This window comes from Triturus cristatus, chromosome 1_1 (assembly GCF_964204655.1).
Source record: "Triturus cristatus chromosome 1_1, aTriCri1.1, whole genome shotgun sequence".
NCBI lineage: Eukaryota > Metazoa > Chordata > Amphibia > Caudata > Salamandridae > Triturus > Triturus cristatus.
Window position 1 is genome coordinate 3,477,158 of NC_140579.1, and position 23,250 is coordinate 3,500,407.

Here is a 23,250-nt window from a genome sequence, read left to right on the forward strand (position 1 = left end):
AGGATCCCTACTGGGGAGCAGTGGCTCTCGGTGCTGGAATTATGTGCTAAGGACAACCGCATTATGCAGCATGGCTGACTAAGGTATATGGCAAGAAAATAACATTTTGGAGCATAGTGCACACTGTGTGACAAAATTATTCACTATTTTGCCATTGTAACACAGACAAACACTGCCTGGGCATAAGTTTCACCTAATTAGTACCAACTTAAAACCAGAATACAGCAAATAGCACCTGAAATATGACCGATTAACCTTTACAAATGGAGTGCCACTTTTCAGTAGCTTTTGTTCTGTCTGAGCTAGGGGCCATTTTTGGTTCACACTTGTAAATCAATCAGCAGATGGTGGATTAAGTGTAAAGTGTGGTAAATCCATAATTAGGTGGAAAACACTGCAGCTTCATAATTCTTGTAGCAACGCCTGTATTGCGAGGGTGCTTACTGAACTATTACGTACAAAATTGGGTGCTTAAAAGACCTTGAGCGACATCTGGTCGAATGTGGGTGGCAACAAAAAAAAAAAAACAAAGAGACAAAAACTGGATGGTATTCCTGCAAAGGTAAGTCAATTGAATTGAAAATGTGGATAACTTTGGCAAATTTTTTGCCACCAAAAACGAGTTTGATTAGTGTGAAACAGAGCATATCAAATAGGAGCCATCGGGATTTTGGGCTTTAAGTGTGGATGCATTAACAAGAGATTTAAAGATGGCTTCTGACATGCAGATGAGCGTGTGATGAGTGTAGGCGGTAAAGGGAACTCCAGCAGCGGATGTCCAAAGGCCACACAGAGTGACATGGCAGACGAGACGGATGAGTGCGAGCAAGAGATTTCTGCTTTTCTCTTTTTTTTTTTTTACTAGGTAACATTAATAATAAAATTTCAAGCCTCCGGAGTGACAGTCCTTGGAAATGAAGTCTGTTCGTTTAACCAGCAGGCAGAGCTGGGGTGGCAGAAGTAAATGGTACACTCGAGTCTCTTGAAAATGGTACCTTGGCCCTGGGTCTAACTCCAGTTATGTATACACTGCTCCACAAGAGCAGTTTCTACTGCAATGTAGTCCATGGTGGGACATGCACTGGAGGGACTTATAACCCTCTCATTTTCAATTGTATTGTATTTATTGAGGTTAGAAAGCATTTCTCACATGTGCTGTATGCACAATCACAAAGGTACACAAGAACAGATCTATAAAGGGGCATGGTTGCGGAAAGCAAATTTGATTGCAATTAGTGGTTTAGTTTGGGGGATGGAGATATCAGTTCATGATCTACAATTATATAATTTTAGAGAAAATACATATTTACAATGCACTGGAGGAGGCGAGTTGAGATTTCTTTGGAATCTCAAGTGTGAGAATATGTTTTTTCTTGCCGTTTCGCACAATACCCAGCACCTTGTGAAGGAAGCATTCATGAATAGAGATCAAAGCAGCTCGAAGGATTTGAACTTCTGGGGGAAGGTGCAGGCCTAACTGGGATACTTGTAGGTTTTTGTACAGTTTGGATGTGGAGGTTGAATGAGTGTAGGGACCAGGGTGGAGTTGAGAGTGGTATTTAATTAGTTCAAAAAGAGAGATAAAGAGATGTTTGCCATGGATGACTTTGAATACTAATGCGAGTATCTGTACTGTAATAGGTGTTTTTACAGGCAGCCATCCTGATTGGTGTCAGAGGTGGCCAATGGTAGTTTGGGAAAGATGTCTAGGGTATACCTGAGGATCATGACGAGGCACCTGGTGGTTGCATATTGGAGGAGGCCGAAGAGGAGGCTATGACAATTGTGTAGCCTCTTGGCTGTGGATTTTCTTAGTATGGGGTACTGAGAAGGTGGAACCTGGCTGCTGTGGAGATAGGCCCCCTTACTGAATGCTGGGATTCAACTGCACAGTAAAATTCCTCACTGAGGTGTGTCAAAAGAGGAAGAAAGTGTGATGTGGTCTAATAAGGCAGGAAAATATTGGATTTCAGTTTTACAGGAGTTAAGCATTAAGGAACCGAGATTCATCTAGTACCTGGTGGCGTGAGACAGTCAAGTTTTAGTTTGCATCGGGGTTTGAGGGTAAAGAGAAAATACTGTAGTGGGTCATTAGCATTTAGACAGCATTAAAACTCAAAAAAGGAAGTAATATCTGAGATGTTGGTGGAATATATGAAACAAGCATTAAAAATGCAATAGGTCTCGCCTTTCATTAAGTTAAAACCATTTGCTTTGCTATACAATGCCATTAGCAAAGCAAATGGCTGTAACTTAATCAAAGGCGAGACCTATTGCATTTTCAATGCTTGTTCCTTTGGCAGCGCAGAAAGCTTTTATTATAGCACGCCTTAATTTTCTTCCGAACTTATTTTTAGGTCTCGTGCAGCATTGCAGCGTGCATGCACTGTCGCTCGGCAAGACATATAGTTAGAGAGGAGATTTCAGACGGGGGCTCGAAGCCCTGCCCCTCATTGTCATTGGCTGACATCACCGTTTATGCTAAAAAGTGGCCTGTCATTGGATATATTTTTTTTTTGTTGCCGCTTTTTCCCCCTTTTCGCCCGGCCCATCCGGACAGGATGGTCTGTTTTGCTGCTGTCGTGAAGCAATTTCTTATCTTTAGGGGCCCATCTGTTTTCACGCGTGTTTATTTTTGCATCGTGCTTTCACTTAAAGTGAAAGCGCGATGCAAATAAAAACAAGCGACTGCCTTCCCGCAATGGCAAGCGCTTATTTTTTAAACTGGACTGTAGATTTGTCTTTAGGCATGGGCTCAAACTGTTGCGGTTATCGTTTTAAAACAAAATAAATGAAAGGCAGATTAGAATTATACAAACCCAAACCGCAAGGTTCATTTGCAGATAGGGTCATAAAGATCGCATCACCCCTGCCATCGGATCACAACGTTGGCTTCCTATGAACGAAAGATAACACTTTGAAACATTGTGTATCATACACAAACCAGTTCATAAACTGGCTTCAGGTTGTCCGACAGCTCGTCGTATTCTAAGAACCTGGATCGGCGGTCCCTTCAGTATGCCACAGAAGGCTCTGTTCAGATTGGAATATACTGGTGAATGCGTGGCTCTTGCTGCATTCTTCTTGTTGTTTGGTGTTACGTTCAGTATTGACCCTCATGGCATTGGGCGCAAGATGAGTGAGGGGTGAAGTTGCCGGAACATACTCCATCTTCATTTTTTGGTGTTTCACGGTCTTTGGTGATTAGTCAACCCCCACCAGCTCCCACCCTCACCCCGCACGTCTGATATTGTGTGCGAGATGTGGGTGTGGTGAAGATTGTAATGACTGTTGTACATCGCTTCAAGGTGCTTCCTGTTTTGTGTTGGGCCTCGTGGCATCTAGTGAGGCGGGATTGGAGGGAAGATCCTGGAATTTGCACTTTTCGCGTCACCTAGTAGTATTCAGGGCGTCCTGGCTTTGGGAAAAAGATGTGTGTGGTAACGAAGCTCTTCCTTTGCAGGGCCCCTGGGGAATGAAAATGTGTTGGTTCTGATCCTCTGACACTCCAACAGTGCTAATAGCAGGTTGGGAGGTATTGTGTCTGCACTGGGCTGACTGAGGTCACCAAGCAGGGGATTTTGGCTTATGCACCCAGTTTCACCTCTGATGACAGGGACCAGGGATTAAGCCTCTTAGACACCGAAAGCTCTTTTGTATTCACGGAAGGAGGGGCGTAGAATCTACTATTATTATCCTTTGATGCAAGGGCCGCCATGTCAGTGAGACAAATCTGTTGTGAAAGCGACAGGCGGCGACTCTAATGCATTCCTAGTTGTAAACATTTCCTGGGGCTGTTGTGTGCTTTTGGGCACTCTGTTTCAAACCAGCCTGATTCCCGTGGGGTGAGACTTCGTTCTGCATTGTACTGTTTGGTGGGACTGCGAGGACCAGGTTTCCCTGCGCATCTCCACCTCCGGCGCAGCTGGGGCCTCTTCCCGCCCCCCTCCTACACCAGCGTGGACACGACTCGCGGCCCCCGCTTCGCGGGAGCCACTCGCTGCTATAAGTAGCCCTCTCTGCCTGTGAACACTGGCGCTCTGTTTCAAACCAGCCTGATTCTCGTGGGGTGAGACTTCGTTCTGCATTGTACTGTTTAGTGGGACTGCGAGGACCAGCTTTCCCTGCGCATCTCCACCTCCGGCGCAGCTGGGGCCTCTTCCCGCCCACCCTAATCCCCCTATTTTAAAACCACTCCTTCCCTTCGCGTTAGCGGGACGCGTGCGGGACGAAGCCCGGGGCGAAGACCGTGCTAAGAGCGGGCCGTTTGAGGCCGTTCGAGGCTGGGCTGGCCATTCCTCCTGGTCAGCACTTCTTAAGGTAAAAATATTATGGCCACTGGACTATTGAGGTTGGCTCCCAAGGGGTGTTCTGTTGCGGGGACTTTGGATAATTTTATTACCCGTGCAAGCAACGTTCTGGCTTATGAGATTGCGGCCACTGAACGTAGATTATCCCTGGACCCCCTATTAGGGAAACGCTCTTCATTGGGCGGCATCATGTCCGCTCCCTCCCCTGATAAATCTGAGTCCTTGCAACCTGATGGTTCACTAGATGAGTTATTGATAACAGAGTCAGCTTCCTCTGCTGGCCTTATTTTATCTAATCCTTCTGCCACAAGGTTTCCAGAGGTCAACGCATCATCGGCTGAACCCCTTTCCCCAGCTTCTATTTTTAACTGTGCTACAACAAGGTCCATGTCAGACCGGAGTGTAAGAAGTAAATGTCCTGGGGTGAAGCCACCAGTTACAAAAGGGAAGAAACGCGAAGGGGCCCTCATGAGATGTCCCTCTAAGAAAAAACAAAAAAGTATGATAGGTTCTAATTCAGACCCTAACATCCCTATAAAGGAAATCGATCCACCTAGAGCCCCTATCCGGGACCCTGTAGTGCCCCCCATTTCTATATCTATAGGTGAGGAAAACCTACGGGGCTTGACTCAGGATGCTTTCTGGGAAAAAATGGCATCCTTAATTGATGGGAGTCTATCTCCCTTAATTAAGCGTCTATCCTTGCTAGAAAGCAAAATAGCATCGATAGCTGACACCATTCAGTCTAATCCAGTGGTAACTGCTCACCCAGCCCAGAAGGTATTATGCCACCAACTAGCTATACCACCCACTAACAGTTCAAGTGAGCCGGGTGCTGATTATTCTCCTCATAGTAACCCACTCTTAATAGAAAGGGATACACCATCCAACAATGAAGGGAGGATTGCTCTTCCTCTCCTCTCTCAACAGGTTCAAGCCACAGGCGATACTGGCCGTCTGACCGGCCCCCCACCCCAACCTATACCCTCTCCCTCAGTAAACCCCAGTTCAAATATTTCCCCAAGCTCTAGGAACCTACAAAGAATTGATCTCCCCCCCGACTGTAGCCCATATGTCGTGGTCCTAACAGGTGTTCCTGAGCTCCCCCCCGATAGAGCCGAACCATTCCTGTCCTTGAAGTATAAGGTAATCCACTGGCTGAATGAAAATAGACCTCTACCACCCAATTTAAATGGGGAAATTTTGATGGTGCGTAGAGTGTCTTGGGTAGGTCGGGGTGTGAAATCCATAAGGGGAGATTGTATTGTTGTAAATTTTAGGGATAAAAGGGTGGTGAAATATGTGGGGGAAGGGGGGGGGAGGGCCAGATTGGCTGATGGAATCCAAACTTTTTCTCTATCACACTTCTACCCGTTGGGAGTATTTAACCATAGGATGGTTTAATCAAACTCACACAGGGAAAGAGTGGGAATACGCTATGGCCACAGCGGAATCCCAGAGGAAGACTCACACGTCATACCTTTCAACATTCCATGTCACAATTGGTTCAGCCTGTTGGATTGTGTTGATTGACTGATGCCTGACTTTGACTCCGGGCTCAATCTCCCAATGCAGGTAGAGACGAATGCTAGGGTGAGTCGGTATGTATCTCCCTACTCCCAAGGGATAATCCAGCAAACTAAGGTGAAGCTAGAAGAGTCATCCCTCTCAAAGTTAATTGTGACCCACCCCGTTATTCCTCCCACCAATCTGATGCCTTCAGAGCTTCCCACTAAATTAGGGCTAATCGATAATATTAGGGAAATTCCAAGTATTTCCCTTGGGAACACATCTATCCCCCATTGCTTAGATCTTGTCAATCACTCTACCAATCAGGTAGAGGGGTTAAAATCCTATCATGGAATGTGGCGGGATTATCCCGCCTGTTAGACTCTTCCGACTGGGGGGAATTTATCGACGAACATGACCTTTGTCTATTTCAGGAAACATGGGCATTGAAGCCCCATCATCGCCTAGGGTATGCCACCTACTGGGAATCGGCAGTGAGGTCTAAAAGGGGGAGGCCATCAGGAGGGTTGACCATCTGGGTGCGAACTCATTTGGGATGCGTAATCAGGAAAATCACGACTGATTCGTTTGACATCATGTGCCTAGCCATGTCCTTTCGGGATAACCAGGAGTTGAGCCTGATTAACATCTATTCCCGTCCAGTGAATTATGGCCAAGTGTCTTGTACTCTTACCAGCTTAGAGACATTTTTGACCACATCCACCAACGTAGACCATCTTATAATTGGCGGTGTTTTTAACTGTCACTATGAACCCCTGAACGGGCTGATTAGCCCAGTATCCCAGGAAGAGGATCAAGCGTGGGCTATCCCCCCGACTAATACCTATTCTACGAAGGCTTGGACACCCTTGGTCCTCCAACTAACTTCGATCACATTCACCTTTTCGCTAAGGGCATGTAATGGAAGGTTCCCTGCAGATAACCCAGGTAATTCTACTTTTGAAAGAAATGGGCAAACCTCCATTGTTGATTACATAATGCTTAGTATGGGACTGTGGCCTAGGATTTTGGACTTTCAAGTAAAGAAATGATGTGAAAGTGACCACAATCCCATCGCTGTAACTATGGAGGGTTTTACTAGCTGCCTTTATCCCGCTAATGATTTAACTACCTTAGCTCCCCTGGTTACAGCCTGTGGTGGACGAAGAGTCAGATGGGAGAAGATCGCCCAATCTCAAAGGGATCTTAGTGCTATGTATACTGAGATCTATCCCCTTCTGGAGAAGTTTTTGGGTGAAGTTGCCTCGACAGAGGGCCATCTAGACCAGGATCTGATAGGATCAACCCATTTAGAACTCTGTGGTATCCTTGAGACCCACTTCTATCGGGTAACCAGGAGACAATCGGCACCCGTGCGGGGGAATAATACTTGGTATAATCAATCCTGCAGGGAAGCCAAGTCAATGCTTTTGACAACTCTCAAAAATGGCAATAAGCCACTAATTAAGGAAGCGAGGGCATATTTTAAGAAAATGACTGAAGAAGCAAAAAAAGAATGGGAAATAAGCAGATGGGGGGAGATCTCCTCTGCATTGAAGAACAGGGATTCAAGGTCATTTTGGAATCTGGTTAAAACCGGGTCGTCAAGATCCCAGCAAGCAGTCCAACCTAATATTGGGGAAGAAATATGGCGTGGTCATTTTGAAGATCTATACGCCTCCAAGACACTAGCAGTAAATCATCCTCCCTCCCTCCCTAACGTTTTTAAACCACATATTCAGGGGATGGCTCAAAACTGCACGTTTAACGAAGTTAAAATGCCACTTAGTAAAGTCCTCCCAAATAAAGCTCCAGGCCTAGATAGGATCCCAGGTGATCTATTTAAGAGCGAGCCGGACATCTGGGTGCCCTATCTATATGGTCTTTTTAATGCAATTTTAGCTGGAATGCCGCTACCACTAACATGGGCGGGTGCCGAGATCATACCAATTCACAAAAAGGGCTCGCCCCTTGATCCGGCAAACTATAGGCCGATCAGCCTAATCGATGTCGCCCAGAAGATTTTTGCGCGTCTTCTTTTAGGGAGATTGCAAACTTGGATGGGTGATTCTAACATTCTAACCCCTCTGCAGGTGGGCTTTAGAGCCAAAATGTCAACAGTGGACCAACTGTTTAGGTTACAGATGATTCACTGGAAATCCATTATTTTAGAAGGGGGCAGCCTTTATCTCACGTTTGTAGATTTAAAGTCTGCCTTCGATATGGTGGATCGCCGTCAGTTGTGGGAGCTGTTAAAAGGGATGGGAGTCCCTCTTTACCTATGCAACCTATTAGAGCGACTACATAAAGATACCTTTGCTAGAGTGAGGTTCGGACTAAATGGAGAACTTACGCTCCCATTCGGAGTAGAGAAGGGAGTGAGGCAGGGTTGCGTACTAGCTCCAACCCTTTTCTCTCTTTTCTTAAATGGGTTGGTTGAGGATATTTTGGCCCTAAGAGACAGACGCACCTAGGTGGGCGGGCAGGAAAATACCTGCATTAATGTTTGCAGATGATACCCTGCTTCTGTCCAGGACTCCCATGGGGATGGAAAGAATCCTGGATGGATTCGCTTCATTCTGCAGGAAAAGGAACTTAGTTATCAATGTGAACAAGACCAAATATATGGTCCTGCATGCAGACACTATAAACCGCCCCACGCCAAAACTAGATGGTCTGCACCTAGAACGGGTGAACATCTTTGATTATTTGGGCTTGACACTCAATAACAAAATGAATTGGGGGCCCCAGATCTCAAAAGTAAATCTAAAATTTGCACAAATAACTGGGGGAATTATAAAGATGCACAAAAATAGCCCATTAAAGTTGATTAGCCCACTGGTGGAGGTATACAAAGCCCAGGCGAGGGGGGTGGTGGCCTATGGCGCTGAACTATGGGGCCACAACACAGTACAGATTTTAACTAAGTCAGAAAACCAATTTTTTAGACAATTATTGGCACTTCCTATGAGCACTCCTATGCAGCCGCTCAGGATGGACCTGGGCATACAACCCATTGCGGATTTGGTCGCCTCAAGACCGGTAATGTATTGGCGCCGACTATGGAGTACTCCCGAACTTGTTAATTTTCGGGAGGAACTTAAATCTATTTTGTTGATCCCAAAGGCAGGCGCCATTCCCTGGCTAGCATTTGTAAAAAAATCGCTGAGGGGAATAGGGAGAGAAGATCTTTGGCTCACACCTGAGGAGTTGTGCCCTTTTCTTTCAAAAAAGTCTCTGGCAAAAACCCTGGAGGAACACAATCTGACTCAGGTCTTTCGATCAGCGAATAGCCCTAACTTGTCCTCGGTATTTCTCGAGGTAAAAAATGGCTATTGTTTTGAGCCTGCACTAGATTTGATCCACCCGGTTATTGCCAAGAAATTATATATACAATTTAGGCATGGCTCTCTTCCCCTCTTTTCGAAAACAAACAAGTGGGCTGGTTTTAGTAGACAGTCCTGCCCTGGGTGTGGTGTTCACGAAGAATCAGAGGCCCATGTCATATTTTTCTGTCCAGCCTATACAACCCCCCGTTGAAAATGGACTATCCAGCTTGCAAAAACACGGGGGCTAGGAACTATAGAGACCTGTTTAGGTTTTTGAAGTACGACCCTTCTCCCTTATTTGTCACGGTGATTAACCACATTGAGAATAAGAATTTGGCAATCAGAAAACGATTACTACCACAATAAGGTAAATCCTGAGATACTACCCATCCTAAATATAGTGCCTTTTTTTTTTTCGTGTGGGTTTATGTGCTTGCTCGTATGTCCTTATATTTACATTTTTAATTCTGTATTATCCTTTTATATTTATTGTTCTTGTATCATTGTGATTTATGAACGTTTATGGCTGACAGCCGAAATAAAGTTTTTTCTGACTCTCTGACTCTGCTTTTGCTGCCTGCGGTCGGATGCTTGTTAGGGGTTCTCGGGCTCGCCCAATCTAAATACCTGTCCCTTGCTCCTAAGGTCGTTTGCTTTGTTTATTTTTTATCCATTGAGCCTCATCCTTTGACTGCTTTCATTGGGTGTTTGCCTCTGCTTTATCTTTCCATCCTGCCGGATCTTTTGCCCCCTTTCTCTCTTTACTTCCGTTCCACCCATCTCTATTTATATGTAATTACGTGTACTTCTGTTTCTTACCTGTGCATCCTCTTTCTTTACTTCAATGCCTCCCCCAATGACCATCTCTAACCATCTGTTTACTTCCATTCCTCCTCCTGTAGCCCCTTCACTTCCATCTGCCGTGGCTCCCCTTCGTCTCGTTTCACATCTATTGCTCTCCCCTGTGCTTTTCTTTCCTTTTCTTTGTCCACTTCCATCCCACCGGTCGGTCACTTATCTAAACCCAATTCTTCCGTTATCTTTAATCCCATTCCATCTCGCCAAAACTTCCCCTGTCTTCACCTTTACGTGCATTCCGTTCCCATCAGACTAAATTCTCCCCTCATGCTGATCTAGCAGTCCTCTCTTCACCATCTAGGCTTCTATCGCCACCCTCGTTCACTGACTGTACTTTGTCTCCCAGGAGTTGAGTTCCCTGAAGAAAGCGAGCGGTCATGTGGGCGCTATCTGCCAGCACCGAACGTGCACACCAGGGGCCGTGGATTCGAAAACACCACGGTGAAATGAAGTCATCACAGCACCCTCATGAGCCTTTCGTCCCCTCCCGCGTGCACAAGCTGACCCGCCGGTGACTCACGCGCCACACCCTCCCTGACCCTCAGCGGGTCACGCTCTGAGCCGAGACACGCGCCTTTATTCCCTAGTTCTACCCGAGCTGCGCTGTCTTCACAGCCGGGAGACTGCCGCTGCAATGACTTCTCCACGGAGAATGCCTTTGAGGGCCCCAACCGATCACCGCCGCCTCTGGGGGTTGCTAGTTACACTGGGCTGTACACGCCGCTCAACTGCCTCGTTGCATTGCTGACCCTTCTTTAGTTCAAGGCCTCTGTTTCTTAGCATGCACAAAGCAGACACTAGTATTTCTTCAGGTGTTTTTTAAAGCACCTTTTGTAGATTTATACAGTTTAAGTGCCAGGTCGTTCATAACAATACATTATCCCATCTTGGCTTTAGGGATAGACGCTCCACTGGGGAGGTGCACGTGTGTTCCTTTACATATAAACCAGCGCACTGTGTAAATTTCTCAGCAATCCACTTGTCTGAAACAGGTTATTCTACAGAAGTGTATTTCTGCTGCTGCCTCGAGTCTAAACTACCACCTTGTGGCAGTTCGGAAGTTAAAAAAATAAAATAAATTTCTGAATCGATTGTTTAATTAAGGGACTGGCATGAAATGATCAAGTTGGCAGCACCCAAACCCCATATAATTTGTTCTTCACGGACACCCCTGATTAGAAAGATTGATATAAGTTTATCTCCCTTTTTGACAAACCCCGACTGATTGAGTAGCTCTCCATTACATCCAATCTCCTTATTAATCTCTTTTCCTCCCATCTTTTTGTTCTGAACGGGGAATCTGTTTTATAGGTGTGGGGCTATCGGTAGGGGGGACCTGTGATGGGCAGTACAGGATACACCCCCTAAAACCTTAGGTGGAAATTCCACTCCTTCCCTTCTACTCATTTATTCCCGCTATCCAACCAGAGCCCTGGCTCCTCTCCCAGGTTGCTCATGGTTAAGTGTAATCGCGTTGTACCTCTGTTAGGGTCTGCCATGTGATTGTTGCAGGTTTGGGGACTCTAGGGTTCCTCAGAAATATTAACGGACAAACCACCACTATGTAGAGTATACAGTCCCCTTGTCTTAGTGTATAAAGTCAACATTTATTTTTTATTTTAGTATCCATTTTTTGGGCTGGAGATGGAAGTCCTTTTTACATCACGTCATCCTGTATTGTATTGTATTGTAAATAACAATGCCTTGTATTTAGGTTTTAAAACCCAAAACATAACTAGAAGGCATTGTCATTTACAATGCCAATAGCTCAAAATCGTGTGAATGCGAGACCTATTGCATTGCAAATGCTTGTTTCAAATGCTGTGTGCACAAAAAGAGAATGTGTGGGGCATGTGCAACCGTTGGCCTCACGTCTGGCCGTCCCTTCTCACTTGTTTTACATCTGTAGATGGTTGATAATGTCCAATTATTTTTCTAATTTCACCAACATAGCTGCTATTAACAAACTCTATAACCAGATGTAAACCAGAAACAAACCTGGGGGCGGCTTACTCCACCAGCGACACAAGGCATGCTGGGAAGCGCAATGTAATTTTAGTACCGCTCACAAACAGACTGAACCGATTAAGAAACCCCATCCTGCCTCGCAAGCAGCATACTTTGACTACTGTAACGTATTCCTCAGGGCCGTATTTACAGACTGCACACAGTATCCCAGATTTCTGGTCATATGAATGGAAGGAATTCAGACATTGTCTGAGCGCACACGCCATTCCGTTTTCTGGGTGGGAGGGTGGAGAAAGATGTAGAGGTTGATTAAAAAAAGATCTGCTCTGTTCCCGTGTGAAATTGTATTGCACCACTTATATTTTTTTTCAAGAAAAGTATTTCTTGTATTGTTTGACATTGCAGTAACATGAAGTAATAGCTTCCACAGCCTTGGAGGAATAGAGGGCATTTGCAAAACTACGCACAAATTACATTTGAAGAGAAGCCATTTCAGCCTGCCCACTCCTTGCGTTCTTTGAAAACACAGACTCTACGTGGTATGCAACTTTATCTTTGCTTACTCAAACTCTCTGTGCCTGTACCAGGCCTTTCTGAACTCATTTATGATGCCAGTTTCCCCCTAGGTATTATTTTATCCCTGAGCTATCCCCCGCCAACCTCCATCCACTCCTACTGAGTTTCTGTCGTCATATCCTGTCACGTACTTCTATGGTAAATGTTCCACTGATAAATGTTATAGTAAAACTATAGCTATCTCATCCCAAAGGAATCACTGAAAAGGAGGTGACTGTGTCCACTAGATTGATAACAATAGTTTCAATACTACAGTATGTTTTTTTTTTTGATTGGTACCTATGGGTCGATCCTTTGCATATCTTTGTTTATGTGCACAAACCCGTTGGGTCGTTGATTTTACAATTATATTTTATCCAGAAGATATTCACAAGGGATTCTGATGTAATGATTGTTTTGTTTATTTATCTCATTCATGACCTTTTTCTTGTCTTATGATCACTGTCTGTTTTGACATTAACTGTTACTTTGTAGCCCATTGTATGGCCCTGATGAAGAGACCTTGATGTCGTGAAACATGTGTTGGCCAGTTTTTGGTCAAAAAATGTAAAAAAAGATTTGAATGAAAACCATTATTTTTTTAAATGACCAATTTGTCTGTAGACCTCAAACTAAGTCTGATGCTCACGTTTGAGGTCTTACCCGTCTGATGATTAAAACCTCCAATTTCCCCTTTGTCTTTGTTATTTATTTGCAAATGATTGGCTCTCAGTTCAAAATGAAAGCGCAGCATGGGGAGATTTTCCAAAAATAGCATTTGCAATGCAATGGGACTTGCATTTGCAAAAGTTTAAGCTATTGGCATTGTCATTTACAATGCCAATAGCTCAAACTCTTGTAAATGCGTGACCTATTGCATTGCAAATGCTTGTTACCACTAACAATCTTTAAGCATGCATCATAACCACTGCTGCCTGTTTTTCAGGAGTACCCACTCCACCTCGACACACCCACAACATTACTGCTGGAAGAATGAAAGTGATAGAACAAAGACAGAACTTCAAAGCAAGAATACATACATGCAGTATCCGGATGACAGCAACGTTTCATATTAATGATCAATACTGCAACTTTACCCAGCGAGATCAGCGCCCGGTGAATTTCTTTCATCACGTTCCCATAAAGCTCCTTCTGCCATTCTTGTAAAAGATTCCAATCGTCCGGTGAGAAACTGCAAGAAGCATTGCCACAGGGAATCTGTGTCTGGAACAAAAACTGTTATGTTTCTATCTTGGCTGCTACACTCTGTGTCCCTGTGTTCATCTTAAATAGATTGACCTTAATGTTAACTTTCCACCACATTCTTCCTCTTCTTTTTAATAGAAGCAGAGATGGATACACTTAAGACTGTTTCTGACATTAAAAAGGCGGAACGAATAAACTGACTGGGAGGGGCTGAAGACCACTTTAAATATGAAACAATTGATTAAATAATAGTTTTAACACTCAGTGCCTGATTACAAGTGGGTCATTAAAGGACAATCCCCTCACACACATCTATAAACAAGGAGGTGTTTATTGCATGCAGTAATTACAGTGGGCGATAAGGTTTTGCTCCATTACATTTTGCAGATTCAATTTGCAGGAAATTAATAGGGAACATGAATTGCTATTTATCTGGGCATGTTAATACATGTGTGTATGCGCATAGGTTTATATTTATATGGTACTTGTACAGCACCAAACGGCAGAAGAGTTGTGTACAGGGTCAAAGGCAAGAATAAGGTCAACGAGTGATAAAAGCTGAGATAGTTTGTGTCTTGCTTCTATACTGTGATGTAGTGTTCTTAGTCTCCAGCCTGATGGTGTCCAGGCTGTGAGTGTGCCGAGTGACACCAGAGTTGGTGAGCTTGTCTGTAAAGTAAGCAGGGGTGTTATTCATGATGGCTTTGTGAATGACGCATCTGGTTTGAAGATGTTGAAGCCTGGCAAGTGGAGCCAATGTAATTCCATCTGGATGAGCTTGATACGGTTATGCTAGGTTACAAGTATTTATAGAGCGCACTATCAACCGTGAGGGTATCCTAACGCTATGCGAGTACTGGAGTCTAAACTGTCTCTAGAGGGGTTACTTCAAAAGACAAGTCTTCAGCCTACTACAGAACTCAAGAAGCGAGAAGGAGGCTCAGATGTGAGGAGGTAAGTCATTCTGGGCTTTAGTAGCAACGTGCACGAACGCCCGGCCCTTGGCTTTGTTTCTGTGTATGCATGGGATATGTGCAAGTAGGAGTTGGACAGAACGGAGGAGTCTGTGTGGTTGGCAGAAGGTGATTCAGGTTAGGGGGAATAAAGATTTGTAGTGTCTTGAATGTATGTGTAAGGAGTCTGAAGTGAGGGCATATGTGTACAGGGACCCAGTGGAGCTCCCTGAGGTGTGGTGTGTGTGTGGGTCCAGTGTGGGAGTTTGAGTATCAGTCTTGCTGCTTAGTTACGGATGGAATAAAGCCTTCTGGTTGGTTGTTTAGAGATCCCGGCAGTGAGGGTGTTTTCGCAGTATAGTTTGATGGTGACGAAGGTGTAGCTGACAGTCTTTCTGGTGTGGTAGGGGAGCACTTGTAGATCTTCATTACCATTTTCAGGGTGTGGGAGCACGATGCTGTGACGTCATTGACTTGACTCTCTATGCTCAGTTAGTTGTCTATGATGATCCAGAGTTCCCTGGTGTTGTTGTTGGGTGAGGATGTAGGTCCCAGTTCGATGGCCACAAGTTGGAATTCCAAGTTAAGGTGCTGCGGCCGAAGATTACTACATCTGAACTGTCGGTGTTCAGCTTCAGATAGTTGGACTGCTTCCATTCGTCATGCAGGTGGTGATCTTGCTTCTTGTTTTAGGGGTCCTGTCTAAGAGGGAGATTATCAGTTGCATTTCATTGGCATAGGAGAGAATGTTGATGTTGTGGGTTTGCATGACTTTGTCCAGCGGGATCATGTATACGTTGAAAAGCGTGGGGCTGAGGGAACAGCCTTGTGCTACTCCACAGATTAGTTTGCAGGCTACTGGGGAATACAGTGCCAGGCTGCCAGCTTGTGTTTTCTCAGTTAAGAAGGAGCAGATCCAGTGGAGGGTGGTCTTTGGACACTAAAGTCATGCAGATGCATGATAACGATAGGGTGTGAGATGGTGCTGAGAGCTGTCAAAAGATACAGGAGGATGAGGGACACAGATTCCCCTGTCTAGAATCATGCGGATGTTGTCTGTGGAGGCAATGAGTGCCAGTTCCATGCTTTGGTTGAGCCTAAAACACTATTGAGTGATGTCAAAGGGTTGATGGTTGTTGAGGTGGTCAATGAGGAATAGATTGATTACCTTCTCTGAGACCTTGGCTGGGTATGGTAGGAGGGAGATGGGCCTGTAGTTGGAGAGTGGCTTCTTGAGCAGGGGAGTGACGGTTTGCAGGTGTCTGGGATATATGCTAAGTCAGTGGAGGCACTGAGGTTGGTAGTTAGAACTTCGCTGTTAGGAAGGAGTAATTTGGTGAAGATGTGGTCTGGGCAGGAGTCGGCAGGAGCCCGAGTGGTCTGTCATATGGTAGTAGTTATTGAGTCTGGTGATGGTGATCCAGGCAGTCAGTATTTGCTCCCCAGTCTCAGTGAGGAGTTGGGCGACCTGGGTGATGGGGTCTGGTTGCCGGCCAAAGTTTCCATAGATGGTGGCAATGTTGTTGCTGGGGTATTCAGAGTTTGCAGTAGGTAAGCTGCTGGCATGTTCAGGTTGAGCGTGCGGAGTATGGTGGTCCAGTCGGGTTCTGTGATTTTGTTCCAGATCCAGCAGGCAGTTCCAATGAAGTGAGGTTTTGGGTGTTCTAGGATGTGAACGCTGAAGCTGATGAGCCCGTGGTCTGTCCAGGTCAATGGTACTGTATTGTTGACTGTGATGTAGCTGAGGGAAGTGTAAATTGGGTCCAGGAGATGACCAGCGGCATAGATCAGTCTGGTAATATGCTTGGGGAGCCCTAGGTTTCTGAGGGTCTGGAAGAGAGATGTAGAGTATGGGTCCGTGGGGTCTTCTAGGTGAAAGTTGAGATCTCTGAGGCGGATGAATGTGCTGGTATCGATGATGAGGGGCACAATGAAGTTTGTGAAATTGCACATGTAGTTGGAGCGGGTCTCAGAGGTCTGCATATAAGGGTTCCTAATAGGCTGAGGTTGGCTATGGTGTGAAGCTTGAAAGTGAAGTGTTCCATATAGTTGGCGGTGGAGTCCGTGGTGGTGAAGCAGAGGATTGTGTTCTTGAGTATGATGGCGCCTGTGCCTCTGGGCTTGCTCTGGAGGTCCTGCCTAACAATCTTGTAGTCATCTGAGATTGCTGTGGCAATGTCTGGTCCGAAGGTTCATTCATGTTGCCTTGAAAAAAATAAGAATGCTCAGCAAATGTTCATGTAGTAGGTCTCAGATCTCAGTAGTGTGCTTGGTGAGTGAAGGAGTGTTGAGGCTGTGTGATGAGATATCTTTGTGTTGCGCAGAGACTCAAGTATCATGGCCCTACTCACATTGCAGGAAATACCCTGGATCCAATTTTCACTATCAGTGATAGGATCATCTAAAACACCACCTCACTGCGTACAGGGACTGACCACTCCATCATAAACTTTGTAATCACCACAGCCCAAGACAACGCACCCACAAGCATCAACCTACCCAGCCATAGCTGGAACAAAGTAACAGAGGCAAGCAGCTAGAAAGAAAATGGAGGACCAACGACAATGCAGATCCACCTACAAGGCCACACACTGAGACGCTAACACCAACTTCTGAGAGTCTCCAAAAGAAGGCCACTAACCCAACGATTAGAGGCAAGCTCCAACAGCTGCAAGGAGATTGTCACAATCATCAAAAGTTCACCACCCTGAGGTCAAAGCCAGCACCATCACTCTTTCACTGGAATTCGACGACAAGTTATCAAACTTCTTCCACAGCAAAATAGAAAAGTTCTACAGCATCTCCGAACAAAAATCAGACCCCAAATATCTGATCATCACCTAACCACCACAAAAAGAGACGAATGACTGAATGAATGGAAAACTCTCACCAAAGAAGATACTGCAGCAATCATGAAAACAGTACGCTCCGGGGCACCTACGGACCCATCTCTCCACCACATGTACATTGTGGGAGGTTCACCAATCAGCAGTGCTGTCGCTCACATCATCAACATCTCCATCATATCTGCCATCTTCCCAGAAGTCTGGAAACATGCATCAGTCAATGCCCACCTTAATAACATTTTATTTGTAATCAGCCAACCTCAGTGAGCTGAACAACATCCATTCCTTCTCTCTGCTTTATTACAGGCCAAAGTGATGGAGAAGGCCATCAACAGACAACTCACCAGCCACCTCGAACACTACAACCTACTGAAGCACACCCAATCAGGATTTAGGACAATGACAGCACAGAAACAGCACTCATCGTTGCCATAGACAACATCTGCACTATGCTGGACCTAGGAGAAGCCACAGCCCTTATCCTACTCAACCTCTCTGCAGTCTTCGATATAGTCTCCAACCACACACTCGACAGAAGACTCTACAAGATAGGTATTCAAGGACCAGCCCTCAACTGGATAGGATCCTTTCTCACAGAAAGAATAAAGAAATTCAGACTACCACCGTACAAATCAGAATCCAAGGAGCTGATCTGTGAAGGCTCTCTGGGTTCTTCACTCAGCCCAACCCTACATGACCCTGGTCACCAACATCATAGCTCTAAAGGCATCACCATCATATCCTACACCAATGACACCCAACTTCTCCTTCTCCTGTCTCTAACAGACAAGTCCACCATCACCAGAAGCAACTTCTCCAACTGCATTATCAACTCAGCAGACTGGATGACTCAACTCTGACAAGACGGAAGTACTGATCTTTGGGAACAAGAACTCTCCACGGGGCTTCAGGTGGTGGTCTTCGGAGTTTGGATAAACTTCTACCTTGAGTGACCGTGTCAGAAACCTAGGAAGCATCCTGGATGACAACCTCAACATGGCATCGCAGGTCAATGCGGTCAGCTCCTCCTTCTTCCACATTCTTCTCAGGACTTCAAGATATTCAGATGGCTACCCCTGAACACCAGGCACACTATCATGCAAGCCCTCATCACTAGCAGATTACAGCACAGCAACGCACTCTACGCCAGGAGCTCCAACCACCTCCTACACTGCCTCCAGAATGCCAAAGCAAGACAAATCCTTGACCTCTCATGGTGTACCCACATCTTACCACGCCTCAAAGAGCTCTACTGGCTCCCCATCCACAAATGCAGCCAATTCAAACTCCTCATGCATACATACAAAGGGCTGCACAATATCGGACCTGCATACCTGAATAAAAGCCTGCACTTCTACCAACCCACAAGACACCTGCACTCAGCCACATTCTCCCTCGCAAACTCCCCAACACATCCTGGCCTCCTCCTCACTTCTTGAATTCCACAAGAAGCTAAAGACATGGCTCTTCAAATAATTTCTGCAGGGTCTGACACCCAACACTGTAATCTCACACCTACACACTTACTCCACCACCTGGAAACCCTTACAAGTGATTATCTGAGCCATACAAATCTACCTAACATAATGGGGAAAGTAGTGATGAACGAAGAGACCTGCTCCTATAAGCGTAAAGAGTGCTCTTTCAGCAACACTCACATATTCGAGGGAAGACAAGCCATATCAGACTGACTTTTATTAAAATTATGTTCCTATTGACACCATCGGGTGCCAGGGGGATTTGTTTATGCTCTCCCAACCAGCATAGCTACCACATAGGTAGAGAAGTGTTCTCCGAGCCCAGAAGGGAGAATAACATCACCTACGTTGGTGGAAGTCGACTTCAGAATTCCCTGCCTTGCATCTGCAGGACAGGTAACAAAACAGGAAGCGCTGAGGGAATGGTACTTTATTCTAGCCCCTGGCTCCTGGGACTGGATAGCCACCTCATAGGTCAAGGAATGGGTCGAGGAAAAGGGACCTAGAGGTAATGGGGAACCTAGAGGTAATGGTGGAGACAGCCATAACAGCCTCAACTCCCAGCCTCAAATGTTTAAAAAGCTAGCCTCTTACCATCTACCTCCACCGCCTTCTGTGCGTCTCCCGGCCCTCTCCTCATGAGCCTGTGCTCCCAAATGGAAACTAAAGCCAGCACTGCACTGACAGGCTATTTGAGAGTGCTGATAGAGACGCCTGGAACGCCTACCCCATTTCCTATATTACCATAGTGAATAACTAGATTTAGACTCAGCTACTCGTGATGGAGGCTGACAATGGCAGTCATACATAACAAAAAGGCATGTTCTCCTGAGCACCATTCAGTATGTATTGTGAAATCGAAGTCCAGTCCGTCTTCTTTCAACTCCGATGTTTATTCCTGAGATATTTCCATCACTATTCATCCTTCCTTTACTCGTACAATCGTCTCCAGGTAGCAAAATAGCCAACACGTGTTTCGTCAGATATGATGCGTCCGCATCTCTGACTTCATCAGGGCTTGTAAAATATCTCTCTATTTCAGAAATCTACTGCTTGAGATAGACTTCTATACAATCACTAATCTTCTGTAGGCCTCCATCCAGGATATACAAAAACCACAATATGATTTCTCTGACCCGAGTGGCAGAGAGTACTCCTCACTCGTCTTCCCGGCGTTTCCTCTGCGCCAGGTCAGTGCACTCCGCCAACTCTCAGGACAGTCGTCGAATGTTAGAGGATACCATACTCATGTTGCTTGCAAACAACATTTTTCCAAAGTACGAAAGAGTGTACAGTGTAGGTGCACCGGTGATCAAGGCACAAGCTCTGAAGGAGGAGGAGGAGGAGGAGGAGGAGAAACATGCTGCAGTTATGTGTCTTACTGGGGTTAAAAAAGCTGAATCAGTGAATTGTAACAGGAGTGAGTGCGAAATCTGTTAAAGAATACACCATTCAGGTAAGGATGTGTGTGTTAAGAACACTGGTGTGGGCAGTGGAACCACGAAGAGGTGCAGAGGTAAGGGAGTGTGTAGAGCTTCAGGAATAGGAATATATAGAATATGAGCGTTTAAGGTGGAGTTAAACCCTACCTGAAGTGACACGGGAATGGGGGGGAGGTAACCCTACTGAAGTGACACTGGAGTGAGGGTTAACTCTACCTGAAGTGACACTGGAGTGGGGGTCAACTCTACCTGAAGTGACACGGGAAGTGGGGTAACCCTACCTGTATTGACTCTGGGTGAGGCTAACCCTACCTGAAGTGACACTGCAGGGGGGGACAGGGGGGGGGGTAACCCTACTTGAAGTGACACTATGGTCAGGGGGGTTATGCCTACCTAAAGTGACACTGTAGGGGGGTGTAACCCTATCTGAGGTGACACTGGCAGGGGGGGTTAACCCTACCTGAAGTGGCACTGGCAGGGGGGGGGTTAACCCTACCTGAAGTGGTACTGGCAGGGGGGGTTAACCCTACCTGAAGTGGCTCCGGGGGAGAGGGAGTTAACCCTACCTGAAGTGACACTGGAGTGGGGAGGGGAGGGGTAACAGTACCTGAAGTGACACAAGGGGGGTTAACCCTACTTAAAGTGACACTGAGGAGTCAACCGTACCTGATGTGACACTGAGGGGGGGGGGGGTTTAACATACCTGAAGTAGACACTGAAGGGGGGGAGGAGGGGGGTTAACATACCTGAAGTGAAATTGGGGGGCGTTTAACCCTACCTGAAGTGACACTGGAGGGAGGGGGTTTAACATACCTGAAGTGACACTGGAGAGGGGGGTTAAACCTACCTGAAGTGACACTGGAAGGGGGTTAACCCTACCTAAAGCGACACTGGAGGGGGGGGTTAACCCTACTTAAAGCGACACTGGAGGAAGGGGGGGTTTAACCTCACACGAAGAGACATTGGAGGGGGTTAACCCTACCTGAAGTGACACTGGAGGGGGGGGGTAACAGTACCTGAAGTGACACTGGGGGGGTTAACCCTACCTAAAGTGACACTGGGGAGTCAACCGTACCTGAAGTGACACTGAAGGTAGGGGGGGTTATCATACCTGAAGTGACACTAAAGGGAGGGGGGTTAACATACCTGAAGTCACACTGGGTGGCCTTTTAACCCTACCTGAAGTGACACAGGAGGGAGGGGGTAAACCCTACCTGACGTGACACTGGAGGGGGGGTTAACCCTACCTGTAGTGACACTGGAGGAGGGGGGGTTAACCCTACCTGTAGTGACACTGGAGGAGGTGGGGGGGGTTAACCCTACATGTAGTGACACTGGAGGAGGTGGGGGGGGTTAACCCTACATGTAGTGACACTGGAGGAGGTGGGGGGGGTTAACCCTACCTATAGTGACACTAGAGGACGGTTCACCTTACCTGAAGTGACACTGGAGGGGGGTTAACCCTACCTAAAGCGACACTGGAGGGAGGGGGGTGGGTTTTAACTCCACATGAAGGGACACTAGAGGGGGTGTTAACCCTACCTGAACATGACACTGGAGGTGAGGGAGTTAACCCTACCATAAGTGACACTGGGGGGTTAACCTTAATTGAAGTGACATTGTGGGGAGGGTTAACCCTACCTGAAAGGGGTGGTGGTGGGGCGGGGTAACCCTACTTGAAGAAGTAACACTGAAGGGTGGTTAACCCAACCTGAAGTGACACTGGGAGCAGAGGTAAGCTGTCAACGGGCCACAGACAGTGATGAGTCCTCAGTACCGACAAACTATATCAAGCCGATCTCACCTCCATGGTACCTCGTGGGCGGCTCTTACCTGGGATCTTGCGATTACCGGCTGAATAAAAGCGAGTGAGTGATTGGAGAGAGGAGCCTGGAAGATCACTAAAACCTCTCCCTGCTGGGCACTGTGGCACTTACTGCTGCCTATGGCGATCTACTTACTGCGCATGTCCAGAAGATAAGTGTCGTGCATCAATACGCATGCTCGCAAGGTAAGTGCCATGTCTCACAGCGCATGCCTGAAAGCTAAGTGTTCTGTCTCACTGCGCATGCCCAGACAATAAATAACATGCTTACTACGCATGCCCGGGATATGTCGCTTATGCTCAGAGAGTAAGGTCACTTTTTGGGAAATAGATAATGTAAGGGGCAGTATGTTGAGTAAAGATGATGTACTCGAGTTGGGTAAACTTAGAAATAAGTTTATTTCCAATGAAGAAATAAAGGAAGCACCAGCGGTTACACGTCTTCAAGCTCCGGCTGGTTTTCCTCAACTGCCAACTCTTGATTCTTGGACCCGATCAGGTGTTCTAATCTAGAACATCCTGATCGTGCCAAGAACCAAGAGTTCATAACACAACACCACATGAACTCGTGCTTGCAAGCACGAGACAAAACACTACAATGAACATAACACATCTTCCTCCCTTAAATAAAAACAAAAAAAACACATTTCCATAAAAAAAAAAAAAAAATAATAACTAAATAAATAAATAAATAAATAAATAATATAAATAAATAAAAAAAAAACTTAAAAAACAATTTTGTTTTTGATAAAGGAAACAAAGTCAGACATCCAACCAGGTTTCCTTGTTTGACGTTTTCTTGAATCTACATTAAGATCCAACTCTTTTGGAACATTGACACTACTGCTGGAGCAATCAACAAAATCATCCTCATCACAAACATTAAAAGACTCAGGTTCTTCTTCAAGATTTAAATAAACACTCTTATCACCTTTTAAAACAGCAATTCTGCTAAGGTTCCAAACTTTATC

General features: G+C 45.8%; 1 protein-coding gene across 3 annotated transcripts in view; it reads right to left on the reverse strand.

Annotated features, from left to right (window-relative positions):
• LOC146869054 (uncharacterized) overlaps positions 1-22,426 on the reverse strand; it is a 121,984-nt gene extending 99,558 nt beyond the window's left edge. Inside the window, exons 1-2 of one of the 3 annotated variants that reach the window (XR_014979030.1) lie at positions 22,259-22,398; positions 13,627-13,753 (exon numbers count right to left, since the gene is read on the reverse strand). Coding sequence is in view for 2 of the 3 variants with exons in the window: in XM_085646122.1 (XP_085502248.1) it covers positions 13,627-13,753; positions 22,259-22,264 (133 nt within the window). In the remaining variant the exon portion in view is untranslated. Of the gene's footprint in view, positions 1-13,626; positions 13,754-22,258 lie in introns of all 3 variants that reach the window. The other 2 variants (XM_085646122.1, XM_085646238.1) reach the window with 2 other exon arrangements.
• Positions 22,427-23,250: the final 824 nt, after the last annotated feature.